The sequence below is a fragment of the Siphateles boraxobius genome, unplaced genomic scaffold, assembly GCF_051911475.1.
Source record: "Siphateles boraxobius isolate OS27281-9 unplaced genomic scaffold, OSU_SipBor_1 41, whole genome shotgun sequence".
In the NCBI taxonomy this organism is placed as follows: Eukaryota; Metazoa; Chordata; class Actinopteri; order Cypriniformes; family Leuciscidae; genus Siphateles; species Siphateles boraxobius.
This window is the reverse complement of record NW_027509042.1, coordinates 17,382,724-17,408,514: the sequence shown is the minus strand read 5'-3', so window position 1 is coordinate 17,408,514 and position 25,791 is coordinate 17,382,724. Positions and strand designations below refer to the sequence as shown.

Below are 25,791 nucleotides of genomic sequence, written 5' to 3'. Positions count from 1 at the left end.
TTCATTAAGAGGGGATGGAAAACAGGAAGACCTGTACCTGTATTCTGTCTGTGTAGTTGTCCAGAAGTAAAACTCCTGAGCTTGTCACTTTCTTCGTCTCTACCATGGTCTTCAGATCGGCCAGTAAGCTCATGTGCTTAGACATGTCAGTGGCCAGTACCTGTTAAGAGGGAACATTGAGCAAGATGTGTTAGCATATCAATCATTGCAGTGTAAATGAAGCAGATGGGCTGGAAGAAAGGAAGGAAGAAAGGAATCAAGCAAGGATGGAAGAACCTCACCAGGTCGATGACCATCTTTCGGAGTGACTGCTTTTGTTTCTTAGTGAGGTTTTGGAAGATGTCACAGTTTTCCTCCTGTAGAAGTTTAAAACCCACGGCTAAGTGGTGGTTCTCCAAAACCGACTCATCATTATACATGAGCGCTAACTCATTGTCTGTAAGAAATTAGCAAATACTCAATTAGTCCATGTGTCACCAGGAAATTTACGCAGGTAGTAGGTTGGGATTTAATAACACTCACTTGTATTGATGAGGAACTGGTTTGAAACACCAGGGTGGTCCACATCATGGATGGCTGCCGCAAAAATGGCTGCCAGGATCTCAAGATCGGTGAAGACAGCCTATTTAGGACAGATTGAAAATGGTGAGATACAAGTCCTCTGAGGAAAAAAAAATTAAAATTGTGCCTAGAGAAAAAGCGTTCTTACATCTAGTGCAGGTGTGGACAGCAGAGTGTGAGTTGACTGGGCCACATCAGCAGCGTGAAGGCTGTTATGATAGGCCACATCTTGGTGGTAGTGATCCTCAAGGGTCATCATATACATCACAAATGTATCTGCTGGGATCTTGAACGTCTTGAGCAAGTCTCGTTCCTGTTAAAGAGAGATGCAATATTATTACAATTCTGGATATTATTACATTTTTGTTGCAAAAAGTGGGAAGTCATAGGCTGGAGGAAGAACTGACCTGGAATATGGCATACATAATGCAAGTTAGAGGCCGGTTGTTCGAATACTCTGAAACGGTAAAGATGTTCAGGCCCCATTTGTTCAGGTCTTCTAATTCCTGGAAAGGGAAGAGGCAAGGGCATGAGATCAACAGGACTTTTTTTTTTACAATCAAACCCACTAAAGAGCAAGTATTAGTCTTCTCCCTACCCTTGACAGTAAATCCTCTTTGCTGGTTTTGACGCCGAAGCGAGCAAGGCTGCTGTTGAGGATGGGCCCGTGGGACACTTTCTTCACTTCAATGATCTGAGTCATCAGCTGCTGCTTTTTCTTCTTCTCGCGGGCTTTTGGTGTAGGCGAGGGAATCTCCATATCATTCTGTTTGTCTGTAAGGAACAGCAAGAACCAAAAAATTAGAACCATTTTGGACATTTTCCTGGTGGTTATTAACCATAAACATAAATTTCCATAGAAAATGTGGAAAATGGCTGTTTGCTAACTTGTAACCACGAAACCAAGATGGTCCCTAAATCTTTCTATCCAGATCATACACAAGTGTCAGATGTTGGTAGATCACATTCCAGATTACTCAAACTCTTAATTGTAGTTTTTACACAGACGCATACTGTATATGTCCACACAAAAGCCCATTGTTGGAAAACCGGTGGCCATGTATTATGTTTCCCTGAGTGACGTAAGCAGACGCCTTTTGCCCAGGTGCAGAGCCATAGCTGAATAGCTCACATCTGCACTCCAAGCGTGTGCTTCTCAGGATTCGCTGCCCTTGAAAGGCAGAACAGACACCCAATTCAGAGCGACTTTGCCACTAAGCTATTCAAGCGGGGCTTGCCCCTCCTTTCCTTCTCCTTTAGTTCCACTCTCCATTTTCACAGTGACAGACCTGTCAACAAACTGCAGGGGAGCCCGTGTCTGCATCAAATGGCATCTCCAAAGGTCAACCCTCAGGAGATATCAATTGAAAAACAATGGCAGCACACGAAGAAAAATTCAGTTAATAGTGCCATAAACCTTCATGTTAACGATTTTCTCATTGGGGATTGCTAATCCAAATTTTTCCCAAGAAGCCACAGGCCCTGAGTGGACAGTATTCTTATTTCCATGTTCTCGGTTACAGAAGATAACGTTGTTCTCTCGTAAAACTATGGCATGTCGCTGAAAGACTGTGATAACACCTAGTTATAACTGCTGGCTTGATGGGGAATGAGAGGAGGTGAAATATGGGGTTGGTTAATTCATTACAGTCATTATCCTCTTCACTCATGTCTCTGTTAAACATGAACCCGTGCCGTAATCAGTACTGCAGTCATTCAGATGGGCTTACGTCCTGAGTGAAGAAATGCGAGGCGATAAGGAAGTGCTAGTTTCTCTTTCATCTTGAAAGCCTCTATCTGTTTTTCTCTCCTTCTCTGGTGGTAAAGATGCCTGATAAAGAGAAAATGGCTCCGATCTCATCTTGAGGAGCATTCACAGCGCTCATTATAGCCAATTTGCGTGTTTTCTCACAAACATCCATCAGAGCTCTTTTTCCTCTCACCCCTCTGTCTCCCTCCTTTCAAGATTCACTGTCGCATGTATCCTTCTCATATAGAAAAAACTAATAAATAACCAAAAGCAAGCCACATATGCAGACTGTGCGCACAGATTCAAGATTCGAGAAAAAGAGAGAGAGAAAAAAAGCAGCGACATTGTGTTTGGGTCAGATTTAATCTCACTATCTCTGCTAAACTCACACGTTTTGATACAGATAGTGAAAACGCAGAGGCATTCAGAGAGCAGTCACATGTGACACAGCACACAGATGTTTCACAGCTAACATTTAATCCCTGGAATATAAAACCAATTTTAGTCCCAAATAATCTGGCCACAAAGTTGTACACCAATATTTTTGCAGACATTTCAAATTTTAAATCTCAACCATTTTTACACTGCAAAAATATATTTTTTTATCAATATTTTTGCCTTTTTTTACTCCGTAAATATATCTAAACATTCTTTTTTCTCACCATAATAGATTAGGTTTTATACATAAACATCAATACTTTGTCACATTTATATTTAAAGAAAGACAAACTATTTACATATGCAGATAAGTATAAAATTAGCATAATTTATTTGTAATTATAATAAATGCTATTGTGTTATCTTTTATAATAGTTTATTAAAAAAAATGAAGTAAAGATTTCTTGTTTTAAAGATGTTTAAAAAAATTCACTAGTAAAAACTACAAAAATACAGATTAAGAAATTATTTTTGTAGTGAAACAGGATCTCAAAGTGTTAAGATCTTGTGTAATGGGACAAATGTGTGCCTGTTCGTGTGACTATGTGATGCCGTCTTGATGAGAACACAGGAGCTGGATGAGTCACAGGTTCTCTTGCCTGGATGTTCCGTGCTGGGGGTTCCACCGTCAGCATTACTTTACAGCAGAATACCATCCCCCTCTATCCCTCCCTCCCTCCTCTAATTCTGCTCTCCTTTCCACCCTACCCTTCCTCTTTTCCAACTGCTGCATTGGGGATCTCTCTCCTCATGCAGAAATGAAAGTCTGATGCCATCTCACGGCATTCCACAAACAAATTGAGCCTTTGTGCCGTCTGAACTTTTAATGTAATATGGTTTTCACAAATAATTCACTTATCAAACCTCTCACTTTTTCATAGCCATTATCTTACAGTGAGTCTAAACTGCAGTTCAGCTCTGGAAATGAGGCAGCCCAAATTCAATCCACAATGGCATATATGTTATATAGTCAATGTTTAGCGCTGGCTGCAGGTGTTTTATTGAAAGAGTGAATATGTGTGTGATTACCTAGAAATGTGTTGGAGATGAACTCCGACACCTGATTGCCAGATCTGCTCATCTCAGAGAAGTGCGTCAGCTCCCTGTTCAACATTCTCTTGAACTGGAAAAGATAGAGAGGGGGAATCATTAGTTAAAAAAAAACTCAAAAAGGTTCTACATTGAGACTTCAGTAGGGCCTCCTTTCCCCAAAGTCCTGAAAAATTTAATATTTAACATTATTATGTATGGACTTGCATTTACATACAATACCACAATGGGTTATGGGGTACGAAATACTAAATTTTACTATGTAAATTATATATATATATATATATATATATATATATATTTGAAATTCTAATATATTGAAATATTAATATATCATTTTAAAAATATTTATGCAGCATCTTAATTTATCTTATTTTTAAATAAATCTCTAATACTTAATACCAAGCATAAAAAATGAAAATGCATTAAGAATGTAACAAATGTACAAAGACCAAAGAAGGTAAATGCAGTACGAGAGACAAAGTAGATACTGGTTGAGATTTCATTTGTAAATTGCAATATTTAAACTGTTTGTCAAAGTTTAAGTAATATTTTTCTTCAGCATGTTTTCCACATTTTATGTATGGATATATGTTCAAAAAACAACAATGTAGTACCAAAAAGACACAATGTTGGAAATAAATAAATAAAAAAGCATATATAATTAAATAAGTCAAAAAACGGCAGCCATATCCTGCGCCACATCTCAAATTTTTTACGCTTCATCATTAAAAAATGGATAAATCACAAAAGTGACCAATATAGATGTGCTTTTTGACATCCAAATCAACATATCAGCCAAAATACAACAGATTCATGTAAAAAGAAGAGCCCAAAATAGAGCTCGGGTCTAGACATTCCAGCACAGATGCCACACAGCGAGACTTGCTGTAGGTTTTCCTCCTCAGTGTCTCCATAGACCACCAACAAACACCAAACCAAAACCAACTGCCATTAGCAAACCAGAAAACAGCTCAGTAGCCACCATACACACCTTAATGTAACCCCAGGATACAGAGAGAAGGTAATTGGCCTCAGGCATTTTGGATCGTATTTAATCTCCCGAAATCCACAACAGCGCACTCCTATACCACAAAGGAAACGAGCCAGAGAGAGGCAGACGAAAGGGATTCTTCTGGTTGGGAAAAACTAAAAATCCCCTCTTCTCTCCTCTCCTACTCTGCTTGGTATGGATTAGTAGCTGAGGAGCAGACACGAGCTGTCTTCATGGCAGCTCTCGGCCGAATCGCTCCAGCATTGACTCTCCATGGCTGCGGATACGAGCAAGGGACCAACAGCGGATGGGAACACCCGTCCTGAGCTGGAGGAGGATCCAGAGAGCGACGGCCAGAGCTAGAAGTGAAGCAGAGGGTCTGAAAGTGCCAATGAATTATAGAGGAGATGAAGGAGCAGTAAAGCAGAGGGAGGGAGGGATGAGGGGAATAAACGCTGGGATGCTCATCTGGCTGGAGGGGGGTCTTCCTCTGCTGGATTAGTGCCGCTCTGCTGCAGCACTACGCTCACGCTCTTTCATCATCTCTCTCGGTCTTTCTCTCTCGCCCCCTCCCTCTCGCGTCTCTCCCCCGGTCTCGAGTCTGTCAGCCCCAGCAACACGCTCCATAGGCACATATGATTTGAAATAGAGATGGCAGAGAAGAGGGGGAGCCCCGCTTTGTTATGCGGAGAAATCACGAGAGGAAAAAGGCAGAACAGAAAGAGAGGGAGGTTTATGCACAAACAATTCATCGACCTTTGTCTTCAAGGTCTACTCCTAATTTAGTACAACAATTAGAACCCTTTTGTACTGCAAAAGGCGATGCATGGAAGATAGGAGTTTTAGATGAGTCTGGGTTCTTTCAGGCTCGGTCACTCTAATTTATTGCATTGCTTTAATGCACAAGGCTTCATATGGAGCCCTGTGCTATTTTTACTGTAGAGTATGGTGGGAGAGAAGCCTTGGATAATTGCCTGTCTTTGTCTTTTTTCGGTGACATCAATACCCCCCCCCCATCACCCCCCACGACTCTCTCTCTCTCTGCCTCCCCGTCTACATCCGAACACCAATTGCGCCAACATCCCAACGCCATGGCAACAGTGTCATGTGACACAGGCTGCCGCTGAGGCTTCACTCCCTCCCTAGCTTCCAAAGATGGTAGCCCAGTAATCACGAGGACACCACTGCGTCTCAATAACATCAGCCAAATCAACCCCCCAAATCATTAAAACGGGGAGGAGGGCAGACGGACAAAATCAATGAGCCGTCCTTGATCTAGCCCAAACGAGCAAAGTCCATTAACAGGGAAAACCCTCCAAATGGAAAATCTTAAAAGTGTCCAAAACCACTAAAGGCAGCAGTCCAGACCAAGTTTTTCCATCACACTCGCCTATGACGGATAAAATGGTGCATTTCACAACCAACAGAAAGTAGATGCCCAATTACACTTACAATACAATTTTCACTCAGAAATTGCTAGTAAATTTCACAAATAATTACAAAGAAACAGCAAAGAACACATTGAATTAAACAAGAAAGTTTGAAGTAGAAAGACCGAAATACTATTTTCTTTGCTTTATTTAGAACTTCGAAGAATTTTTTTTTACAGTGTGTTCGTTGTTTATTTGCAGCAGAGACTGTTTCTGCTGATTAACGCAGACATATGAGGAGATAAAAGGATTCATGCAATGATTTTGGATTATCCATGTGAAATGTGTGTGTCAGTGTTTATGCGCCTTCATGAGAAAAAGAGAGTGGGAGGGAGAGGGGGAAAGAGAAAGATGGAAAATAGAGGAGAATCTCTGCATTATGCTGCAGTGGGGGTTCCTCAGCAGTGGAGATGTCTAGTCAGAGCTGTAAACAACTTTGACATATCATAGACCGTGCCTTCTGCGGCTCACATTTCTTCTTATCATCCGTATCAATAAATCCATGCGAGTGGCTCATTCTAAGCCCTGTGAGAAACATGGATGTAGGGGGGCGGATGTGCAACGACTTCTCTGAGAAAAGTTAAGGGTGAATGAAGGGAATGTCATTCTCAAAGACCTTCATTCTGTAGAAAAAGACCATTCAAAAACTCGATTAAAGCTAACCGATTCCATCAGCTCGGATTACCTGTGTAATGCATTTAGAGGCAAAAAAATGTATAGTTTAAAATGTATATCAATGTATATGTGCTGAAACCATTTCCCCCTTTTCACCATTTAATCACATTTTTTCCATCACTAGTTCATTTCAATAATCCTACAAAGTGATGCTTTTTAATAAAACTATTCTCTCAACATTCCCTTCAGTATCTCAGTTTACATTAGCTCTACATCTACATTAGATGTACACTAGATGTACTACATTAAAATCTACATTATAATTTAAAAAAAACATTATAATTAAAAAAAAAAAACAATAAGCTAAATGTTGTTTTAAACTGTTTGAGTAAAGTATGTGACACCACAGGACGTCAGGATGTCAACTTACCAAATGTATTTCCTGTCAACAACCCATCGGCATCAATTTCAGCAAATATTATCAGAATAATACTAGCTGGTCAGATTTTATTTGTGTATTTCTTTAAAATAGGACATTTAGCAATAGGATGCTATTTAATTGTCTCCACTTGTGGGCAGTATAAACCCACAGATGTTAAGTGTGATAGATTGTTTGCTCACCTCACACTTTTTGCCAGTGGCATATTCAATCAATCTGTACTCTCATCATGACCTTGTCTAATGTATCAGTGTTTGATGCAGGACAGGCGAGTCAATCAATCATCAAAATACATTTAACTTTTCAGTTGTCCTCTGTCAATTGAGATTGTTTTTTTCTTACCATATCTTTTTCTATACTCAAACTATCATGTAAATGACACTACATACACTAATGTTTTTTAATTATAGCTATCTGAATGTCTTGTGTACAACATTTAGTCATCTAGAGGGGAAAACCCCCATCAGTTTCTTGGACAGAAATTGTGGGAGTTTTTATTGCACCGAATGATGTCATTTGAGAAGCACATAATTGCAAAATCGGCAAATTCTTAACAGTGATTGATATATGACGGTGGCTGGAAGACGACTTTGAAAGGATGTGACGCACATCAAGATGACAAACGGGTTCTCTAGTATATTAGAACAATACCATCAAAAATGACAACCGCTTCTGAAGAAACTCTTTGTGTGTTAACTATCACCGCCTGAGGATAAAAGCCTGCCGTTACACTTCCCCTAAACTTCTCAATATGTTTGCATGGATGCATGTATGTGTGAAATCAACATTTGGACAGACAGATTAATGGATTAGTTATTAAATTACAGATTAATACACTTTTAGCTGATTTAGTCTCAATTATATCCACACAACGAAGAGGCTAAATCGCTTAAGATTAGAAAGGAACTTATAGCTTTAAAATGAACACAGATTGTTTCTAAGGTTTGAGATGATCAGAAAAAGACAGCAAAAATGAAACAACTTAAAACAAACATTTACACTACAACTATTTTAACAACAGTTCTCATTCGACTGATATTGGTACTCTTGGTAGTCTACAACCAAACTAACTATGCAGGAACCGTAGTTTGACTGTAGAGCATTAGTTTAATATTACAGGGCTCTGGCTGGTTTAGATTATATATCTGTGACTGTAAAACACATCCTCTCTTAAAGACCACTGCCTTATGTCCACACTATTTCATCCACACTGTCCCATATGCAACTTGTCAATAAAAGAAAGCACTGTGCAACAAAACAAAATAAAAAAAAACCTTTCCAAGCATTCAATTTTCATCTATAAAGCTCAGAAAAGTTCACAAAGCTACTTTAAGCAACAGTTATGTCCTTGAAAAGTCCACCAAGTAACATCCAACAAAAATAAACAGCACACTAATAACTTAAAAAGCATAAAACAAAGGCTCACCTTTTCCAAAGACTTAACTCTTCCAATCTTTCTCGGATCAATATTCTCTAAGTAAGCTCCCATTTTAGGTGAGTAAAGTTTTCTAAGTCCTGCTTTCTGTGAGCGTGTCACCTTGTCTTGAGGTTCAGCCTTAGACAGACAAGATAGCTTTACTAACTTTGAGCAGTGAGCGCTTACTATTCTTCACTTCAGTGTGTGTGTGTTACTGTATACACACTCCCCCTTTAACCATGGGACCGCCTCCTCTCTCTCTCTCTCACACACACACACACACACACACACACACACACACACACACACACACACACACACACACACACACACACACACACACACACACACACACACACACACACACACACACACACACACACACACACACAGGAACTGTAACGCCATTGCAACATAGTTTATAGGGTAAATACTAGTGTGCGCTGGAATCAGATCCAGCAAACTGATATGATCTTTTGAAGTCATCAGAGAAAGCTGCCACAGACATGCAGATCTGTGGGAAATCCTGACTTTCAAACCACAAAAATGTTATGCTGCACCCAAAGGAAAATCCCAAAAGAGATCTTTAATGTCTCAATTGCTTCTACTAGACTGACATGAGATTATAGAGAGGAAACTTTTAAGTATTCTGCCTTTTCTCCAGAGGACTTTATTAATTTCACGTCTCCTCTAGCCTTTTAGGTTAATCTTAAGTCTGCAAGATGCAGTATTAAGTATGCAATCAAATAATCAAAATATTTAATGTAATATAAAAAATATATGTGTATGATTTATGACATTATATTAATACAATTATTCTGATTATATTAAGATTTAATATCAATTCCTACATTTCTCGTCAAATCATTCTATTACACGCATTACATTAATTGTATAGCTCTATACTCCTATTAAAACAATTGTCTCATTCTTTCTAATTTAATTTCTTTATAGGAACTTTATGAGAAAAAATAAATGGTACAGAGCAACAACAAAGCTATAAAATGTCCCTCTGAGACGGATTAAGTAATAAAGATACAATGACCCTTTGATATAATTTGATTGAACTATCAACATAGTCCAAAAAGAATCAGAACTTTTCAATTTGAATTTGAGAATAGCTGATACTGTATGGATTTTACATGCACACACAAGCACATGCAGCTAAAGTTGAATGCACATAAGATGGGACAGATGTCCAAAGGGGCAGCAAAAGGTCAGACGTCCTGGTACAACTCTGATGGCTATCATTATGTTGTTTTTCCACAAACTCATACAAGCTCCCAGAAAATAAGCAGATCTTGAGTCTATCATGATACAGTCACAGGCTTTGTGAATGTCCTCTTTTCTCTCCAATAGGCTACGTTGTGGCAATATCTGTGTTCACCTGCATGCACTGCATAAAATAATCAGTAGTTTTGTCGTTTTCCAGGAAAATTATATATACATCCTTCGATTGATAAATTAACTTAAGATGCAAATTTATCTGCAATATTAAAGAGAAAGTCTTTGTTATTTTAAATATTGATATTTTATTTTATATTAATATTGTAATATTAATTTATTACAATTTTGTATCTAATTTTAATACACTTTACATTCTTATTGAATTAGTAATCTTTGTTTATTTGTTTAAGAATAAATCTAACAAAATTTAGTGAGGTTTATGCAAAAATAAATGAATAAATAAATAAGCAGATAGAGTAAGAAAAATAAAACAATAAAACAAATAGAAATCGTCTTAATATCAAGTATTAACATGCAAATTTGCATTACAAGTAAATTGTTTATGGATGATTAGATACTTCTAATGGAAAACTGTTCAAAAATACTGATAACGAAAATAATTAGCAGTGCAAATTCTGGGTCTTCCCAAGATCTGTCCCTTTCCTGTACGTATATCTGTATGACTGAGCTTCTGTGAGTGTGTGCAGGAGTAAGTGTGTATTCATCCCTATTGTCTGCAGTAAAAGTCCCTGTGTTGCAGTGTATGCCTGTTTGACGTCAGCAGAAGGAGAAACAAACAGGGAGAGCAGCCTTGTCCTGCCATACAGCACTCACTCCCATTGTAGTCTGGACCTAGCTAGAGCTTAGGAAGGAGACAGGAAACCTGAGTCACAGCTGCAGGAGACACACACACACACACACACACTGGAGCTATGCAGAGTATCACATGAGCGGACAGTGACAGCGATTTGAAAACAACACAATGATTAAAGAACAAAACAGATGACAAACAATACAGGTTGAAACATGCGTATTTATGTCTGTAACTCTTACAGAGATTGTGCTCTTCATATCAGCAGATGATTCATAAGGATATATTTGTTTCAAATTGAATTATATTGTTTATCATAATGCTCTGAATACAGAGTAAACTTGAATAAAGTGTAAAATACTGCACAAAATATTCAAGTCTTGAAAAAACTAACAAAAAAAATAACCCTAGAAATCCTAAAAAAGTTAACATTTAACTTTACTAACTTCCTTGTTAATATAAATTGGTACACAAGATGTCAATCACATCACGGCAACACACAGGGATGTGGAAAAACGTGTTGGAAAAGAAGGGCATGTTAACACCTGTTTAATATGCTAGGAAGACTTGCTAACACATTTATACAGACAATGTGAGAGGCTGCTGGGATAATAAAGTGCGTGACATCCTTAGAAAGAGCCTTTATACTTCAAATATCATGGTAAAGGCAACACAACTAAATATAATTTCAATCTAGCATATGTTTTGCATATCCAAATACAGAAAAACAGATTATATCTGAAATGGAGGGAAACTTGTTGTGTGGAATGCTAGAAAACAGCAGTTATAATTTTTAAACCAAGTTAACTGGCACAAGAACCGACTCTCAATAGCCCCATTCACAAAGCAGCCATTGAGACAAGCAAAAACTACCAGAAAGAAAGTTCTTTACAGTGCAAGAGTTTCTAAAACTTCCAGAGGACCTCTTAAAGTGGTGTGCTGCACCTTCTCACCTTGTTGGAGGCCATGTCGCTGACGGAGCGGTACGTCTGGATAGTTTCCAGCTGATCCAGACACCAGTCCAGCTCCTCCATGGTCTCCACAGCCAGCTTCTGGTACGATTCGTCTGGACAGAGACACACAGAAACGGGGGCACCGTGAAAATCCTGCTGCACGGCCACTCGAGCACAGCCCGCCAGACAATCCTTCATCCTGGGCTTGCACGCACACACACACACACACTCCCGGAATGTATGAGAGAGTGAGAGTGGGTTCTTCTGAGAGCTAGCTGTGAGAGATTTCCCCCCTTGGTCGCTCCTTCTCATTGGCCTGGCGCTTGTGGCTAGGTGATACTGCCTCTTTGGCTGCGTGCCCCTTCCTCTCACCCCCCCCGCCTCTCTCTGTGTGCCACTCTCACTCATGTCTGAGAGTTGGCTGTGGTGGGATGATACAGCCTGTTGGCACTGTGCTTTCTCATTTTACTAACCCGTTTGGGATCTCTCACTCTCTCTCTCATCGCTCGCTTTATAAACTTGAACCTAAACACACACACTTCCTTGTTGTGAAAAACACTTTTTATCTCGCAAAAATGGATGTTTGTGTAAAAACGACATTTTAAGACATAAATATTCTGTTGTGATTTTGCTGGCTATGTACAATTAAAGAGCACCATTTTTTTTTACTTTTTTTTGGCCATTAAGTTTCCTTATAGGACCAGATTCCAGGAGACATTGTATTGACATCTTTGATTCAAACTTTAGTAACAAACTGGCATTAGAGTAGGTCAATTTGATTAAATTTTGTGTATCATGTTCATATTGTGATTTATTTTCATCACATCGCTGCATGGCATTTCTAATGTACAAAAAAGTCTAGTAAAAGTAATACCATTCAACTTTATTCAGCAAAGGTGCATAAAATTAATCAACAGTGACCTTAAAGACCTTTACATTGGCTACAAAAATCAAGATCAAAGAATCCTGAAAATATTTCGGAAGCAAATCAGCATATTAGAATGATTTCTGAAGGATCATGTGACACTGAAGACTGAATTAATGATGCTGAAACTTCAGCTTTACCATCACAGCAATGAATTACATTTTAAAATATATTAGAATAAAAATAATATAAAAAAATATTTTAAATTACAAAAAAAATAGCTTTTACTGTATTTTTACTGTTTATAAGAAGTTTCTATCAAAAATATTAAACAAATCTTAGAGACTCCAAACTTTTGAACGGAAGCGTGTTTTGGTAAATATTACTTTTAGTTGTTATATTAGTGTATACAGCATTAATGAAAATAGAGAAATATTTGTCTTAGTGTTCATTTAGTTAAAACTGTTGAAATCATGCCTATATTTTTAATTAGATTTTTACAGCATTTTGCTGTCTATATTAAACATTTTGAATCTCATTGGGAAACAAAAACGTATTATGAGATATCAAATAACGCCAAAAGACTAGAATGGCTACACTGTCCATTCCAACCCCAAAACTACAAAAGAAACAAAAGCACCAAGAGAAACAACAAGCACATTTACATACACACATAGATGATAAACCATCACGTTTTATCATGCGCTTATATTAATGTCAAGATATACGTAAATGGGCACACCACAGAAATGCATGAGGCGTATAGGCATGATCTGTGTGTGTGGGTCTGGTTGAAGCATAGATGTGTTTACAGTAGAGGGGAGTCTGGTGAATCAGTGCCCTGTGGCTTTGGGACACAGACGAACCCTTGTGTTCCTCTGACTTTGCTGTGGTGGGTCTCCTAGTTGCAGAACAACACAGCAGCAGAACTTTAGCAGGGCCCTGTCGAATGACGGCACTTCTCTCTAACCTCCACACGCTCAAAGCCACAGACACATATTTGCTCTCTGAACACCGGGAGAAAAAGCTCTTTGATGTGGATCATTCATTTTCACTGCTTTTTTTTTCTTTTTTCTGAGCGTGTGGAGGGATACCTGCACACTACAACACCAAGGCTAAGTCGAAAAGCTTTTTTAAACAATATTTACATCTTCACAAAACTTAAAGGTACAGTTTTATACCTAAAAGAGAGCAGCTAAGTATAACCACATTTTAATATTGCTAAAGAAAATGTGAATAGTGCCATGGCCATGAAAAAAACGCAGCCATAATTCTAGGTTGTGCATGTGGGTGCCAGGCCAATGCTATGCAGTTGCTGAGGTGCTCTAAATGGTTTGTAGTGCATTGGTATCTGGTTGCTAGGGTGTTCTGGGTGGTCGCTAGGTGGTTACTTACTGAACCAAGTGAAAAGACCACCCACAAGTCTTTTCTTGATATTTAAGTTTTAAAATCCAGTTTTAGCTTTAGGGAATATTTACACGAAATACTTGGATCAGTTTGAACAAATTGCCAATCTAAAAATGTATTTAATTATGTTCAATATAAAAATACAAATAAACAAAATCAGCTATAAATAATCCTGTAAAATCAGATAGAATGATAGATAGAGCGATGCAATGATAGATATATAGATGGATACTCTTCTTCAAGACACACATAATACACACAGACACGAAAGCACTGATGATCATGGCGGATTCAGAAAAAGGGGGCAACGGTCCAAGATGCTGACATATGGTCATGCTGCAGTTGCCCACATACCATGAGGTCATCCAATAACAGAAAAAAAGGGGACAGATAAATTAAATAATGTCCATTAACCCTCCAGTGACATTTACTAAAAACATGGACAGCTAAGATATATACATATATATACTGTAAAATGTTAAATCATCATTCTGATATTTCACGTTAAAACTAACACTTTGTATGTGTGAACAACTTGACTGAATCACTTAAGGGCAAGTGTAGGGATGGTGTTATAAGGAGAAATATCAGCATACCAAGCATTTGGGTTTTGCGGTCACAAAAATGTGTTTGCATGTGTGTCATACTTATCATATTTATATATTGTCATTGTTCTCTATTACTTTAACTGTCCATCAAGTCCATGAAACCATATAGGGTGTCTCATTTGTCATTGTAGGTTTTAGAAGGATGCTCAAGAGCGCCCCCTATGCACCCACATTGGTGTGGACCTAGCAACAACGGTCCATGTAGCAATGTGTGGGATTGTGAAGGTGTGAAGGAAGGCTGAAAAAGCCAATAAGTTTTGATAAGTTGGTAATCTCCATATAGTGTGTGTGTGTGTGTGTATATATATATATATATATATATATATATATATATATAAAAACTGTATATACACTATTGTTTTGGTTACACTTTACAATAAGGTTTCATTTGTTAAAATCAGTTAACTACATTTGTTGACATGAACCATCAATGAACAATACTTCTACAGCATTTATTAATATTATTTAATGTCAACCTCAGCATTTACTAACACATTTTTAAAATCAAAAGTTGTATCTGTTAACATTAGTTAATGCACTGAACAAACAACACCATGAATATTTTTATTAACACTTGCAAAGGTTAATAAAAAGCTTGTGGCGAGCAGGACAAGGCCGAGGGCCGTGAGATAGCGGCGCGAGGCCGGTGGCGTGATTACGGATGAGCGACATACGGTGTCTCGTACCTCTCACGGAGGAGCACAAGCATAAAAGGAGGAGCGACGACAGTGAAGAGTGAGAGAGGACAGGCCTGGACTTGTGTTTTATGTTTTATTACGTGACAGCAGTCTTCCATGAGGGCCTGCTGTCTTTTAATTTTACGTTATTTAAATTACGTTATTAAAGTATTTAAATGTTCGCTGGTTCCCGCTTCCTTCTTCCCATAACATCTAACTGCGTTACAATGCTGTAAAAATGTTCATGTCAACTATTGGATAATGTTAACAAATGAGACCATTTGTGTTACCATTGTTGTGTTCATCGGGTAATTATCATTCTGATAATTCATGTCAAAACTAACACATCTTTCTTTGTGTGAACGACTTGACTGCATCATTTAAGGGCAAGTGTAGGTGTGGTGTTATAAGAAAAAGTATCAGCATATGTTTGCATGCGTGTCATTTGAGGTTACTTCAGATCACAAATATCAAGTCTTTTAGTCGATGAGGGTGTTTATGTCATGGCTGAGTGCTGTGCGTATGTGTTTGAGCTATCGGATGTGGTGTGTGTGGTAACAGCCCTATCTCTGTCTTCCTGATGCGCATGTAGAGGATTAGCTTGTGAGCACGTGCTTACATGTGTCATTTTTCCTTTTTCTTCATCCATGCCCCTCCTGAATTAATGCCTAGTGTCTCAACGCTTAGTCAAGCAGTGGAAGGATAAACTATAGCTTTTCCAATAAAGAGGAAGCATGAAGACATGACGTCAGATCAAATCTCAGTGGACCTATAAGAAAGCACTTCCTCTGTTACTGATTGTAAGAGGAGAGAGAGAGAAAGAAAATAAAGAGTTGGGGAAATTCTGGAAAAGCTTGTTTATAGCCAAAGGACATTGTGAAAGAGCGCAACAGATGGGTTTCTCTCTGTGGACAGAGAATACTTGATAACGCATTAAATTTGAGGAAAAAACTATGAGATTAATTAAATATAATTCAGATTAGGCAATTATGTAGCTATTTGCGATTGGAAACCAATCAAATAATTTTTTTTTAATTAAAACTGACAATTAACTAAAAATTAGAACCAAAATGCTGTTTTTTCTATTCTAAACTATGGTCTGTTGAACATTTCAGAGAGACACAAAACAAAACAAACAAACTGTCTTTATTAATATTTAATTTTGCTTCTGAAAGACTGTTCAGAAATTATGACTTATATTTTACTCTATTGACAGCCACCTCGACAATGGTTTCATATGGGCACTGGAACAATCATTTCTAAAATGCATTAAACTTTAGTTTACAAAGACGTGAAACTCACCGAGTGGTCTGGGGTGTTCACTGATATGGTCACACAAAAATCGCTGCAAAGGATGTACTGTACCTCACAGAACAAGTTAATGGAGTTGGACAAAACCTACGATAAAACCTATTGGAAAGCATCTTTTGCAGCGATTTTTGTTTCTTTTGTCAAACAATTACAAAGAAAAAGCAACACACTGAAGTAAACATGATATTTTGAAGTAGAAATAGTGAATACTGAAATAGTATTTTCTCGTTTCATTTCATTTACAAAATAAACATTTTTTACAGTGTATCTGTATCTGTATCTATGGATAGATGGATGAAATATTAATTGCCAAAAGCGTTATAAAAACAAATTGGAATTCAATTGAAAATAATTCTCTATTATTTTAACAGTCCGTCAAGTCCATGAGACCATAGGGTGTCTCATTTGTTATTGTGGTTAAGAAGAATGCTCAAGAGCGCCCCCTTTAGGCCACAGATTGGTGTGGAGCTTAAAGTGGAATATTACCCAACAGTCCATGCAGCAATGTGTGGGATTGTGAGGGCTGAAAGTGCCAATGAGTTCTGATAAGTTGTTAAATCTCCAAAGAACCATACAAAGAACTTTATAGCAAATAAAGCAGCCTCATTTCTGAGCTTAAAGTGAGGCAAAGAAGCACTGAAGAATCTTCATTTTGAATGTGAAAGACAATTCTGTAATTGAAACCGTAAACAAGGATGATACTGTGCTCACTTATGACGCAATAACCTCTCTCAACAGATGTTACATACTTCTAAATGCAACAGTGGTGCATCATACAACTACACGGGACATTCCCGGAGTTCATTTTAATGAGGTTTCATCTCAACATGACAATTTCTGAGAAGCACCGTACTGGTTCAAATGAAATGTTTTCCATTAGGAGGCGGAAGCCACTCCTTTGGCTTTGAGGGCTTTTACAACAGACACATTGAATAAATGAAGAGTGCTGGAGAAGACCGCAGTCAGACGACCAGACCACATGAATGGGAGTCCTTCGCAAAAGTCGAAATGGGTGCTTGTTGATTTGGGCATGTTAGACCATACAAAACATGAGACTTTGAAGTCATTTTCAAAAGAGAAAATGGCAAAGAACACCCAATGAGCAATGTGTTGCTGAGGGCCAAGTTTCTTTCACAAATAATTAAGGTTTGAATTTGTTCAACACAATTCAGTTTCACTGTTTCAATATTAAATTGTTAAAACATTCAAATGTTTGCATTTAAACAGTCTGTAAAACCAACTTGTCAAATCCCCAATATTAAAAGGTCTGTCTTTTGAAAAACAGCCCCCTTTTTCCTCCATCACAGAGCTGCCCGTCCCCCTCTCTAGAAATGAGGTACGCTTCACAATCAAGAACTAACTGTGGGTAAAATAACTGCCAAGAGCAAAATTATAGGATAGGGCATGGCACGGAAGGAGCCAAAGCGGTCTGAAAATCCTTCCCAATCTTGATCCAAACCCTTCTCCTCATTCTGAACCCATTCGTTCAGCTATGGTCTAAATCTTCCCCTCAACATGACACACAATGGACCTCTCTAGGCCGAAAAACACATTTACCCAATAAGGCAATGAAAAGCATAATTTGACTTGTAAAAGCAGCTATAGATAGAAAACAACAATAGCTTATCAACAATAGGTCCATATTTGGAGTTTTAACAATGGATTTCATCTTCGCAATCAATATTATAACATTAGTATTGATAGGAATATGTATGTACAGTTTGGTTCTAAAGTTTGGATACATTTTTGCAGGTGAAATCCAGTCATTTTAATAGGAATCCACACGATCGAGAATTTTGCGTGGAAGATTTCCACACAGATTTTGCAACAATTCGCCACAATGACCATCAGAAAGCTCCTTGTTATGAAATTAAACTGTGTGAGCGGTGCTTCATACATCGTTACATTATTAACAAAAGACAGTGGACCTTAAGTGGAGTAAATGGTAAAACTATTTGTGCTACAAACCAGTGTGTTTATAATTACAACAATACATTAAAATAATATGGTAAGAAATACCATTTTTCAATCTCAAGCAGCATAACGAGCTGTTTTGTACAGTTAAAAATAACTATGTTGAAGACCCTGGACACATTCAATTTACAAATGGCCATGCGACTACATTAAAAATAAGGTGGATTGTAATTCCTGAATTGAAACATACAAATGTTTATAAATTATTTAAGGTTCATTGAATATTGAATTCACAGAAATGCATGTTCACTTTACATACAAACGCCTACATTCCGATTGAGATTACCCTGTTGACAGAGGCATTTGGAAATTTCCAAATTTGTTCCATTACATTCAGAATTGATGAGAAGCATTTCATGAGTCAATAGTCAGTTCAGTGAGGGGATCTGGGGTAAGCGACCACACAACATCCAACCTTGTATTCACGAGGTCCTGGGTGGTTTAAGTGAACATACATACACAGGGAAGGCTTTGTCCTTTCAACTGGCTTGAACCCTGCCACCAAAGTCTAGAGTATTGACAGACCTCAATAGGGCTGTTTGTCAGTACCTCGCTGACCCATTCCAACCCCATTACCATAGGCTAGGAAGCCAACATAACCGAATTAGCTCTAACTTTTGTCAGGTTTGTTTTTTCTTTCAATCCTACCATTACTGTAACAGCCAACAGAGATTCCCGATGGAATATGGGGTCGGTGGTATAGGGTGATGAGCAATGCTAGAAGAAATCAGGATGGATGTTTTAATGGATACTAGCTGGACATTTAATGATTTTGGGAACGTCGCCAGATAATGGGTGAAATCAATTTGGAAGTAAACATCATGATGTCCTACCAACAAGGGCAGAGCATTGCTGTATTATTCTGCATGTGCATATTTGTCCTTCAAGGGCACAAAAATGCCCAATTGGATTTCGTCCAACATTCTAATCCACGTGTAACTTTATATGTGTTCAATAAACAAATCTATATGAACTAATGAATTAGGGTGGAATAAAAGATGGCAGAGGGGAGTTGGGTGGAGACTACTGAAAACTATTTTACAGCATACACTGTACACAGTAATAAAACAAACCTGCGGCCATCATGCTCACCACTCTGTTCCGTCACTTTGAGTTGTCTTTCCCTTCTATCATCAGGGAAACTGGATTGACAGGATATGTTATGTGCACAGAAGAGGAAGACAGAAAGATTTACGATCAAGTCAGACATTGCATGTCTAGAGCATTTCAGCTCAGTAACCTGTGATTTTCCATTATACAATAATCATACTGCTGCTAAATAAAGATACAGTATAAGGTTTAACTAGTTAAACTTACTGTTTTCTTGCAATGGATTACTACACATTTTACATATTCACATATACAGAGAGTTCTTAATAGATTAATATTCCAAATTACCTTTCAAGATTAGTTGACTATTTTCATGCTTGTCAATTACATCTTCGCTAAAGTTTCTTTAAAAAAAAAACTTAATGTATATTACACCACCAAACTGGGAAAAGACAACTTAACAAAAGATCTTTGAAGGAATAGTTTATTTTTTTCCACTTAAAAAATTATGCCTTTATACTGTATGTGAACCAAATGGCATTGGTTCAGGCTTATTATTTGACCAATCGCAATGCACCAAAATTTGAAAAAGACAACCATAAATAAGTTATAAGAGATACAAAAGATTACATCGAACAACTTTCTAACTTAAAGTAAATGGGACCAGAAGGCTTCCTTCCTTCTCACACACACAGTATTTAGTATTCACCTCTATCACTGTGCCCAACAGTTGGTTATAAATATGACGTATGGGCACACAAGTCATGTGACTGAAAAAGATGAATAGAAGTAGGGGTGTGACGAGATCTTGTGCCATGAGATCTCGTGATATTAAAACGTGACGATATTTCTCATCGAAGTAAAAAGCAGTCTCGCGATATCAGCATGACGGAGTTGAGCTAGTGGCAAAACCTTTTACAGTGCTTGCATTATATTGTTTTGTTTTTTATTGCATGTGATAATTAGATAAATAAATGCATTGCAGGTTGAAGTGAAGTTGTGAAGTGAAGTGAAGGTGAAGTGTGACGCTTTAATTATTTACATGCATGAAGGTTACACGTTTCTTCTCAGAGCGACTCCGTTTATAGTAAATGCTGGTCCACACGAGCTCATTCTCTGCATGTGCTGTTTGTTTGGGTTTCCATTTCCAATAATGTCCATTTGGGAATGCAAAGTGTGATATTTCACATTTTGTGACTTTCAGTTGAATAAGAGACAAATTGTCCAGTCATATATTTCATTATTGAAGATTTTTTTAAATATTCACACAATATCGGGTCTTGTCTCGTCTTGTGAGCTAAGTATATTGTAACACCCATCTGCATAATTAGGGTGGGGCAAAAACATTGATTTCCAATTAATAGTTTTTTAAAAAATGTGGTCGATTCGATATCGATTTCCAAAAGCAACGAATCAATCTTTTTGCCATATTTATTTCCGCAAACATTGAACATAATATTGACTCTTAAAAGTCTTCTCCACTAGATATCAACCTCTTATTTACCTTGCGCAATGTTACAACGGGATCCCTTTCATTCATTCAGTGCTTAACATGGCAGATGCATGCATGCCTTTCAGATATTCTGGATAGTTGAAGATACTTTTCCGATCAGGCTAATAGTGCATGGTAGGGCTGGGACGGTTACCGCATTACCGCAATATCGTGGTCACGTGACTCCAACCGCGGGTCTCAGCTCGTTACCGTCATCACCGCAAAAAAAACCCATTGGCCTGCACATGTGTGCACGTTGTGTCTAATTATATGGATTCATTGATTCTAATGACATGGATTATGTATAATGGCATTGTGTCTTACATGGATTCAAGGTTTTCTAAACAAAACTTATCATCAATAGATGGAGCAAATCCGATCTTTCGCGAGTTGGGGAGTGCAATGTTCCATGACACATAATAACACTCCATTCGTATTAGAGATGCGCGGATGGGCTATTATTTCATCCGCAACGGCATTACAAAACTCATCATCCATCCACCATCACCAACGTTTATGACCAATTTTCAAAACCGCACCCGCCCACCGTCCGCTGATTGTTTTAAGGTCTATGGGCAACGCGAGGCGCTGCTGCCGCGAGGCTAGAAAGCTCTTGGCTGTTCTAGGAAGGAGACTGATCTAATGCAGCAAAGATATTTAAAGGCTAAAGTCCCTAGTAGCCTATGTTGTATCCCCAGTAGGGCTGCAACAACTAATCGATAAAATCGATTATAATCGATTATGAAAATCGTTGTCAACGAATGTCATTATCGATTAGTTGGTCTGCTTACGTCACGGGGAGCGTTTACTGGTACGCACACACACGCAAGGTCTCTCTCCCTCAGGCGCTCTGCCGAGCGCGCGCGCTACACGGTTTGGAGCAGTCTCTTCTGTCTCGCATGCGCGCTCTAGATTTCGGGAGTTTGAACTAATTCGCGGGCATCAGGGAGCCGCAATCAATATGCGGGAGACTCCCGGGACTTCCGGGATCTTGGGATGTCTGTATTTTGTCTCGAGCATCAGGTTGCGCAATCAGTTCGCTCGCAACGTAAGTGATGGATTAAAATAGCGCTACCGCAGAAATAGGTTAAATTAAAACGGTCTTTACAAAGCGAAGCACTAAATATAAAGGCAGTTAATAACAGCAGCAGTAAAATATTGTTTTTTAGTCACTGTACTCAGTGGTTTTCAGCGAATGCTTGTGCACTAATGCATAATTTCTCCTGTCCTTTACTCAAGCCTGTTAGCTTGCTGGGTAACGTTACCTCCATTCCGTTCTCTTTTTATAGCATTTGTCTACTAAGTTTTAATTGTTTTTCAAACGCGATCTACTGCGGCTCTACGTTCACACAATTGTTTTCAGTCTTTCTATATTTATTTAATCAATTTATCCTTATATTATTCTTTTATATATTATATATAATATATATTATATTCTTTATCCTTATATTCCTTATATATAATTAATTTTAAATAAAAATTAAATGAATTATATATTTTAGATGTTTTTAGTTTGTTTTTAGTTCAGATATTCACATCTGAACAACATGTCTGTGTAAATTTGTTTTAACAAAAATTGAGTTAAAACATAATATGTTGGATATTTTTTTTTAACAATAATCATGTTTGTCAACTTGCCATCAGCAATTATCATTAAAAACAATGCAAATATTGATATTAGTAAAACTCAATGTGTGGCTTTTGCACTTTTTAAAGTACACTTTTACACATAAATACCCTGATTTAAGGTTTTATTTAGTTATAATAAAAAAAAAATCTAATTTAATTTCTATCCGATTAATCGATTAATCGAAAAAATAATCGTCCGATTAATCGATTATCAAAATAATCGTTAGTTGCAGCCCTAATCTCCAGAATTCCGATTGACGTACAGGCACAAAAATAAATAAATAAATAGCCTAAATAAAACGGACATTGGCAAACCTGACCTTACCTGACTGTAGCCTAAAATAAAATTTTATCATTTCGTTTTGAATTTTGTTTAAAAGTAGACATTTCAAGCTTTCTGTTTATTTTAAATGTCTGTGAGGCAAGTAGCCTATACACTGAGTTTCGAGCTCCAGTTCACGCGCAAGGGATCGCGCCCCGCCTCCACGTCCTGATAATTTGTCTGCTATATTTGCTTCTTATTTATTAATTCCAGTCAATTAGTTAATGAAACGGTGATTAAAATTAAGATACAATTTATACAAAACGAAATTCAATTTAAAGAAAGGCTTTCAACAAAACAAAACTTATTTAAAGTGGTTTACCGCTATACCGCGGGAATTTCTTGCTTTTCAACCGCGATTTTTTTAGAAAAAATCCATACCGCCCCAGCCCTACTGCATGGACACGAAAATGTATCATTTGCATGCATTTTTAAGCCTTGCCAATTTAAACATTCAAGCGCAAGAAAACGCAAAAGAGAACTCAATTCTGTACTTGTGCACTGAATGCACAAGCTGAGTCTCAGACAGTGTCACAAAATTCACAAAAAAATTTCATGAAAAAGTTTTTACTTTTTAGATCAATCATCAAAATTGTTGTATAGAATATATATATTTTGTGTTTCACAGAACAAACAAAATAATGTGCGGCTATAAAAACATATGAGGTTAAGTAAATGATGACAAAACTTTCATTTTTGGGTGAACTAATCCTTTAATTAAAAGTTGTGAGCAGTCACTATAGAATAATAATGTGTTGCCTAATGTGAAGCATTATGTGCACGTTTCTCATAAATGGAATGCGTGCTTGTGTGGGAATGGATGTTAAATAGCCGCTCTAATTAAATTCTAACAAAAAAACCTGTTGGTTCACCTGCATTTGCATAAGCACCTTCCAAAAAGTTGACGCACACATGTTTGTATTTGCGATTTATTTCCTCATTCTACTCAAAAGCATCTACTCCGAACTCTCTCACTTTCTCACTCTCTCTTTGAGCTTATTTGAAAACATGCAGGCAATTTGGCAGGGTTGTTCGTTGGGGAAGGGCAGTTTGTCTGCTTTATGGCTGTGCTGACGTCAATGGCATAACTCAAATAGTTAGCAGGGTGCATGCTCCCAGCTTTCAAAAGCTGCACCACAGCAGAGCCAATGTTAAAAACCAAGACAGACTTCCCTCAGACAACAGTCTCAGCTGACATCTGTTCTTCTCGTCGAATATACCACTCATCTTATATTTATACTTTTTCTTATACATTAATCAATACAGTTTTCTGGATGAAGTTTGTTGTTAGAATCATATAAAGAAGAGTGGTCTATCTAATGGGATAATTCTCGACTGAGACTTTACACTTTTTGTTTTGAGATTTGAAGTAAAAGATAATACTTTTTTCAATCAATTGTACATGATCTTTGACTCCAACACACATCTTTGACTCGAATGCCCCTTAATTCCTGTGAGTAAGGGTAGCAGAGTGTTTTTGAGACTTATACCTCTCGCTCCAATTGGCACGATGGACTCTGATTGGGCTTCCGGGGGACACTAAAATCATGGAGATAAAGAGCCAACAAGGTGTTCAAGCCAATTCCGAGGTGTGTTAGGGAGTTTAAAATCAGTTTTAACCCTAGAATGCATAAGCCAAAAAACCAAAACAAATGCATAAAGGAGGTCAAAAATGACCTGTATTGGAATGAATGTTTTTCTTCAAAAAACAACAACAACAAAACATGACCACAGACCATGTGAAAATTATCTTTGCAGACAGAGGCAGGACATTTCACATGAGATTTGCACCTTTCTAAGCATAACTTTTGCACCTCTTCCTTTGTTTTGGCCTTCAGCTTCCTTTGGCCTTTCTCTACTCATCTACAGCATCTGAAAGTGCATACTGTCTGAGTAGGTTCTACATTTGAGAACTTCATGACTGTTAAAGTATGTATGTGTACAGTACAAATAAAGTATGGCAAGCATGAATGCAATCTGAATGTACTATATCCGTCACCATTTTAAGTTGCATAGTTTCCCTGCAATTCATGATTCCTCTCCAATGGTCTATAAAGTGTAAATTATCTAAACTTGAGAATCATTGCAGTAGTAGATGGTCATCCGGGTACTTTTTTGCCTATACCGTTTTATGAACACTGTGAATTCAGTCATACTACTAATGTCATATACTGCTTTTCACCTACTATATAGAAAGGAGATATGCATATTCAGACACATGGTTGGCTCAGAGCAAAAAAGTCACAACATTTTTTGAATGAATCCATAAAGTTTCAAGATAATATAGGGTGAAAAGACTGTTGTACTTCTAAACTGACTTGCTAACACAGGAATCAGCCAATGTTCTATAAACCAATGTCCTTCAAAGACCGTCAATATAAATATATATATATATATATATATATATATATATATATATATATATATATATATATATATATATATATATATATATATGTATATATGTATATATATATCGTATATATATAGATATATATTGGTATATATATATGTATAAAAAACATCCTGAAATAAATGCAAAATTTAGTATAATATAGTGAAATCTTCATATTTAATCAGGGTTCCCACACCCAGCAAAAGCACTCACAAAAACAAAAAATTCAGTCGCTGAAAAAGTTTAGGGCTAAGCATAACACACAACCACCCCAAAAAAACAAAACAATCAAACAAACAAACATAAATGTACTATAGCATTTCAAGTGTTTTCTATTACTTTAATTTCCTGGTCTGGAAAATATCATTTTTCAAAT

The 25,791-nt window shown here is 37.4% G+C and overlaps 1 protein-coding gene across 6 annotated transcripts in view; it reads right to left on the bottom strand.

Moving 5' to 3' along the window:
- pde4ba (phosphodiesterase 4B, cAMP-specific a) overlaps positions 1 to 25,791 on the bottom strand; it is a 230,077-nt gene that overhangs the window by 1,811 nt on the left and 202,475 nt on the right. For 5 of the 6 annotated variants that reach the window (XM_077198706.1, XM_077198707.1, XM_077198708.1 and 2 more), the window contains 8 exons: positions 11,686 to 11,798; positions 3,779 to 3,872; positions 1,160 to 1,335; positions 969 to 1,067; positions 710 to 874; positions 523 to 622; positions 282 to 436; positions 38 to 160 (listed from right to left, as the gene is read on the bottom strand). In XM_077198706.1, coding sequence (XP_077054821.1) covers positions 38 to 160; positions 282 to 436; positions 523 to 622; positions 710 to 874; positions 969 to 1,067; positions 1,160 to 1,335; positions 3,779 to 3,872; positions 11,686 to 11,798 — 1,025 coding nt within the window. Of the gene's footprint in view, positions 1 to 37; positions 161 to 281; positions 437 to 522; positions 623 to 709; positions 875 to 968; positions 1,068 to 1,159; positions 1,336 to 3,778; positions 3,873 to 4,793; positions 5,332 to 11,685; positions 11,799 to 25,791 lie in introns of those variants that run through there. The other variant, XM_077198711.1, reaches the window with a different exon arrangement.